The sequence below is a fragment of the Perognathus longimembris genome, chromosome 8, assembly GCF_023159225.1.
Source record: "Perognathus longimembris pacificus isolate PPM17 chromosome 8, ASM2315922v1, whole genome shotgun sequence".
Taxonomy (NCBI): Eukaryota; Metazoa; Chordata; class Mammalia; order Rodentia; family Heteromyidae; genus Perognathus; species Perognathus longimembris.
In genome coordinates this window covers 63,093,778-63,100,257 of record NC_063168.1, presented here as the reverse complement: position 1 = coordinate 63,100,257, position 6,480 = coordinate 63,093,778, and the positions used below count along the sequence as shown (strand labels likewise).

The 6,480-nt window shown below is 40.4% G+C and overlaps 1 protein-coding gene across 1 annotated transcript; it reads left to right on the top strand.

The window, feature by feature from the left end:
- The first annotated feature begins 2,358 nt into the window (after positions 1–2,358).
- On the top strand, positions 2,359–2,918 carry LOC125356933 (D-dopachrome decarboxylase-like). The gene has a single exon (XM_048353617.1). It carries the CDS (start codon positions 2,415–2,417, stop codon positions 2,769–2,771), a length of 357 nt encoding a protein of 118 aa, XP_048209574.1. The 5' UTR covers positions 2,359–2,414; the 3' UTR covers positions 2,772–2,918.
- Positions 2,919–6,480: the final 3,562 nt, after the last annotated feature.

Here is a 6,480-nt window from a genome sequence, read left to right as displayed (position 1 = left end):
GACTCAGACTTGTGATTGGCATCTGAAGTCACGTGTGTTCCTGTGAAATGGAGCCCTTGACCTATGGAATATGACATTATTTCCGGGTGCAGAGTATAAGAATCATAGAGGATACGTAGGTGGTGTACCCTGGATAGATATGTTACAAAATTAACTGCTTGATGTATGTACGTGTAGGACCATAGAACTGTTTTTGTGTGAGAATATAGTAGAAGAATCTGAATTTGGCTTTGGGGGATGTTTTTGTGTGTATGTTTTTTGTTTTTGATTTTTTTTTGCCAGTCCTGGGGCTTGAACTCAGGGCCTGGGCACTGTCCCTGGCTTCTTTTTGTTCAAGGCTAGCAATCTACCACTTGAGCCACAGTGCCACTTCTGGCTTTTTTTTTATATATGTGGTAGTGAGGAATCAAACCCAGGGCTTCATGTATATGAAGCAAGCACTCTACCACTAGGCCGTATTCCCAGCCTTGTTTTTTGTTTTTGTATCTTACTGTCCACGCATAGTCCTGAGACAAAAATATCTCAGACTTATGACTCCAACAGCAAGGCTAAGGTTATTGAAAAGATGCTACATCTCTAGTTTAGCTAGTTTCCATTACACTGTTAAGTTACTACCTGTCACTGGTTTGATCTAGGCTAAAAAAGCAATATTCTAGTCATAATTTGGCCTCTGTAGGTTACCTCACAAGGGAAAATATTGGTCATGCTTGAAATACTATTCTGGCGTATGATAATTTTATAATGTAAATTATATCATTCTCTTAGTTTGTTCATCAGCTTCTCTGAGTTTGGTTAATATAAGAAATTATCTAAAAAAAAAAAGAAAGAAGTTATTTCAAATTGATAAATGGAGTTTTGGAGACAGGAAAATCCATGAGCCAAGAAATGTCACCAGGAACATAGATAGCATTTAGACTACTGGAAGACAAAGAATGTGTCCAATTCATCTCTATCCCCATTTTGCAGCATGTGCTACGTAAACGTCTGGCCTCACTTGAAGCTGATTTAATATTAAAGTCCATTCTATAATTATAGTCTCTTTATATAATTAATCAAAAGCATATAAGTGGGCTGGGAATATGGCCTAGTGGCAAGAGTGCTTGCCTCGTATACATGAAGCCCTGGGTTCAATTCCCCAATACCACATATATAGAAAAGGCCAGAAGTGGTGCTGTGGCTCAAGTGGCAGAGTGCTAGCCTTGAGCAAAAAGAAGCCAGGGACAGTGCTCAGACCCTGAGTCCAAGCCCAGGACTGTCAAAAAAAAAAAAAAAGCATATAAGCACCAATCTGAGATTTTTAAAAATTTATTCAAATATAATGTTAAAGAAAAATTACAAAGTATATATAAGTAAAAATGAGAATAATGTTCCACATTTTGATTAAAGGAACTTTTGAATATTATTTTGATATTTATATTATTTCAGAAAATTTTATATGCATACACATATGTGTGTGTTCTCAAAAATAGCATCATCATAATAGTTTTGTAGCTTACCTTTTTTGCTCAGCCTGTATAGTGAAAATGTCAATAATACTGATAATTTATGGAGTAATTTTTTTGAAACATGTAGAAAGCATTTATTTTAGTATACCAGGTTTAAAGTAGAAAGAAATAGAAAAAGAGAGAGTGAGGTTTCTTTTTTCCTGTGCAAGGAGTTAAAAACTCACAGAGCAATTTTTAATGACAATAGTATTCTTCAATATGGACATATAACTTACTTTCCTGTTGTTGATCAATTTTGTAATTCCAAATAATTTGTTAGAAGACATACTTATGATTTCTTTATAATAACTTGTTAGCTGAAATATTGAAAGATCAATGTATACGCATGTTTTAATCCTTTTGACATATAGCTAAATTATTCTATAAAAACTTGTGTTAATTTGTTTACTAACAGTGTTTGAGAAGGCCTATTTATCTCTCTTAGGCTTTTTACAACTTCATCATCACCTGACATCTTTGAAACTTAGGGCTACTACAACTCATCACATCCTCAAACTAATTGGAACTCTAGATGCAGCTTTTCTTTCTCTCTCTCTTTTTTTTATTAGCGTATCTTAGTTGTACAAAGAAGGTTTTATTGTGACATTTTCACACATGTATTTGGATAAACCTTACTTCCTCCTCTATTACTCTTTCTAATCCCATTCCCCCTTCTTAAAACAATTTCTACAGGTTTCACTGCTCTGTCTTCATAAAGGCACATAAACTACTTTGGTCATGTTCATCCTCATTCACCCTCTTGGTTAGCTATTACCTTTCCCATTAGTACCTCCTTCCTCAGCAGAGCCTGCTTTACTTTCCTGTCATTCATTTTTAAGCATGTATTAATTGTACCAAGGGGAGGAACCCCGGGCTTCCGGCGTCGGGCCCCGCGCGCCCTTTCCCGGCGGCGGTGCCTCTCCCTTAGACATGCCGTTCATTGAGCTGGACACGAACTTGCCCGCCAACCGCGTGCCCGCAGGGCTGGAGAAGCGGCTCTGCGCGACCACCGCCGCCATCCTGAACAAACCTGACGATCGCGTGATCATTACAGTTAGCCCTGGCATGACCATGATGCTGGGTGGATCCACAGAGCCTTGTGTCCAGCTGACCGAGACCTCCGTCGGTGTGGTAGGCGCAGCTGAGGAGAACCGCGGCCACAACGCCTGTTTCTTTGAGTTCCTCACCAAGGAGCTGGGCCTGAACCAGGACCGCATAGTTATCCGCTTTCACCCAGTGGATCTCTGGCAAATTGGGAAGAAGGAAACAGTCATGACATTTTTGTGATTGGCAACAAGGATTCGTGGCATCTGTGAGCTGGCCGTCCTGTCCAGAGGCCTGATATTAGCAACCCTTCTGCAGATGTATCTGTGGCTTTACCTCAGTTCTTCTCTTCACTATCCTCACACCAAATAAAGAATATCATTATTCAAAAAAAAATTGTACCAAGGGGATTTCACCATGGTATTTGAGTCATGTATATGTCATATTTCTTTCAGAATAACTCTATTGCTTTCTCTTTCCCCATCAATATAACTCCTGTTTGTTGATCAACAGCTTTATGTGGCTGGCTGCTGCTGGGCCAAGCCTGTAATCCTAGCTACTCAGGAAGCTGAGATCTGAGGATCACAGTTCAAAGCCAGCCTAGGCAGGAAAGTCCATGAGAATCATATTTCCAAATAACCACCAAAAAGCTGGAAGTGAAGCCATAGTTCAAATAGTAGAGAACTCGCTTTAAACAAAAAAGCTCAGGGACAATGTCAAGCCCTGGCACCAGCACATTCACAAACACACACACACACACACACACACACACACACCCTTATGCAATCTTCATACATAGGTGCACTGTATTTTGAAATGATTCATCTTCCATGTTTTCTTTTTCACTTTCCTCTGCACTTATCTTTTTTTTTTTTTTTTTTTTTTTTTTTTGCCAGTCTTGGGCCTTGGACTCAGGGCCTGAGCACCGTCCCTGGCTTCTTCTCGCTCAAGGCTAGCACTCTGCCGCTTGAGCCACAGCACCGCTTCTGGCGGTTTTCTGTATATGTGGTGCTGGGGAATCGAACCTAGGGCCTCGTGTATCCGAGGCAGGCACTCTTGCCACTAGGCCATATCCCCAGCCCCCTGCACTTATCTTACTGTGTAGTTCCATTCCATTTATTCATCAGTTTTTGATCATTTTTTGGTTATTTTACCTTTAGCTATTGTGAACAGTGCTTCAATAAACATGGGTATACAAGTATCTATTGTGGTCTCATAGAGTAAAGGGAAATATTTCAATCTTCTTGAATTTGCTAAGACTTGCTTTTGGTCCTAAAATATAATCTATTTTGAAGAAAGTTCTATGGACTTCTGAGAATGTATATTATGCACTTGCTAGATCAAATACTCTGTAGCTATCAAACTCATTTGTTCTATGGTATCACTTAGTTCTGAGGGGATTTTTGTTGTTGTAATGACCTATCTACTGGTGATTATGGGGTATTTAAGTCTCCCACTATAATTGCGTTGGGTTCTCTCAGTGCTTGTAAGTCCAAAAGTATTTGTTTAATGAACCTGAGTGCGTTCTTCATGGACTGCTCCCTTTATGAATATAAAGTGACCTTTTTCATCTCTTCTGACTAATTTTAGTTGGAAATCTTTTGTGTTTGTGTGTGTGTGTGCATGCACGCACGTGCATGTGCGCGCACCAGTTCTTGGGCTTGAATTCAGTTCCAGGGTGCTGTCTGTTAGCTTCTTTTGCTCAAGCCCAGCACTCTACTACTTGAGCCACAACTCCATTTATGGCTTTTTTAAAAAAAAAAAAAAACCAGTCCTGGGGCTTGGACTCAGGTTCTGAGCACTGTCCCTGGCTTCTTGCTCAAGGCTACACTCTACCACTTGAACCACAGCGCCCCCTTCTGGCTTTTCTGTTTATGTGGTACTGAGGAATCAAACCCAGGGCTTCATGCATGCTAGACAAGCACTCTACCGCTAAGCCACACCCCAATTTTTGTGGTTAGTAGGAGATGAGGGTCTCAAGGACTTTCCTGACTAAGCTGGCTTCAAACCTTAATCCTTAGCTCAGCCTCCTGAGTAGCTAGGATTATAGGTATGAGCCACTGGGATCTTTTGATTGGAGAGTAAAACCATTAACACACAATGTTCATATTGAAAGGTGGTGTATCTTTTGTCATTTTATGTTTTTATGGTACTTGCTTCTTTTCTATTCTTGCTTTGCAGATCTACACATCAACTAGGCCTTATTATCTTTCCTTGTGGGTAGAATTCCTTTTTTTTTTTTTTTTTTTTTTTTGGCCAGTCCTGGGCCTTGGACTCAGGGCCTGAGCACTGTCCCTGGCTTCTTCCTGCTCAAGGCTAGCACTCTGCCACTTGAGCCACAGCGCCGCTTCTGGCCGTTTTCTGTATATGTGGTGCTGGGGAATCGAACCTAGGGCCTCGTGTATCCGAGGCAGGCACTCTTGCCACTAGGCTATATCCCCAGCCCCTAGAATTCCTTTTTTAAGAAAATAAATTTAGGGCTGGAAATATGGCCTAGTGGTAGAGTGCTTGCCTCGTAGACATGAAGCCCTGGGTTCAGTTCCTCAGCACCACTACATATATAGAAAAAGCCAGAAGGGGCGCTGTGGTTCAAGGGGTAGAGTGCTAGCCTTGAGCAAAAAGAAGCCAGGGACAGTGCTCAGGCCTTGAGTTCAAGCCCCAGGACTGGCAAAAAAATTAAATTATATTTATTGTCAAGGTGTTATACAGAGGGGTTACAGTTATATACATAAGGTAGTGAGTACCTTTCTTGTCAAACTTGTTACCTGCTCCCTCATTTTTCCTCCCTCTTTCCTCCCCCACTTCTTCCCCTTCACCGAGTTTTACAGTTAATTTCCAACCTATTGTGAGTATCACTGTTTAGAATTCCTTAAATATCTTTTTACAGTGCTAGTTTAGTAGCTTTTATTTATTATGGTAGGTTTTTATTTCTCCCTTAATTATGAAGGATAGCTTTGCAAGGTGCACCAGTTTGGGTTGAAAAAATACTATCTCTCAGGGCTTTAATTTTCTCTCCGTGCCCTCCTTGCATTTAGTGTTTGTGCTGAGAAATCTGCTGATTTTACCTTATACTGCAGACTTGCATTTCCCCTCTTCCAACTGTGGCAGTCAGAGGTTGGCTCTAAACTCACTGCTTTGCTCCTGCCAGAATAGCTCCTCTGCAGTCTCCTGCCTCCTCATCACCTCCTTCACACTTTATGGTTCCCTTCTTCTCTTTCTGTCTTTAGTATCTAGTCTCTTCTATGTAAGAGGTTGTTCTCATTCACAGAATGAGAATGACAGATGCTTCTAATCTGCCATCTTGCTGTTTTCTTCCCCAGGCACAGCTTTTCTGGGTAGCCTCATTATCTTCCTGGATCTTAATCCTCAGTCTTTTAGTTAACTGTCCCTTTCTCTTTCTCTTACCCCACCTACCTCTTTCTGTTTCTTCTTACCATCCTTCCTTCTTTCCTCCCTCCCTTTCTACCTTTCTACCTCCCTCCCTTTTCCTACTTCCTGTCCTCTTGCCTGTCTACCTGACTTTGTGTCTCCCTGCCTTCCCCTTCCCTTCCTAGTCTTCAGGGAAGCTGAATGGAATCGTAGGATTAACAGATAAAGTGTAAGATGCCCACTTAAATTTGAATTTTAGACAAAGAACAGGTATTTCTTGGACAATAGTACCAATAGTATATTGTATGGGACAGTAGTATAACACTTTTTCTTTTTTGTAATATTGGAAATAAGACTCGGGTTCTCAGTGAGCTGTATCCCCAGCCCTGAGTAATTTTACATTTAAATTATTTATTATTATAGTTTCATTTGCTAAATTGACTACATTTATCTTATATTTTCTTTAATCCCATCAGCCTTAACTTCAGCAAAATTCTTCTAATCGTCTCATATTTACATGCCTCCTCTACCTATAGTGCTGTTTCACCTTATTTTTTTTTTTGTCTCTGGTCTTTTTAAAATA

What these genes read in the sequence shown, in the direction of transcription:
- LOC125356933 (XM_048353617.1), top strand. Translation starts at nt 2,415, where the DNA reads ATGCCGTTCATTGAGCTGGACACGAACTTGCCCGCCAACCGCGTGCCC.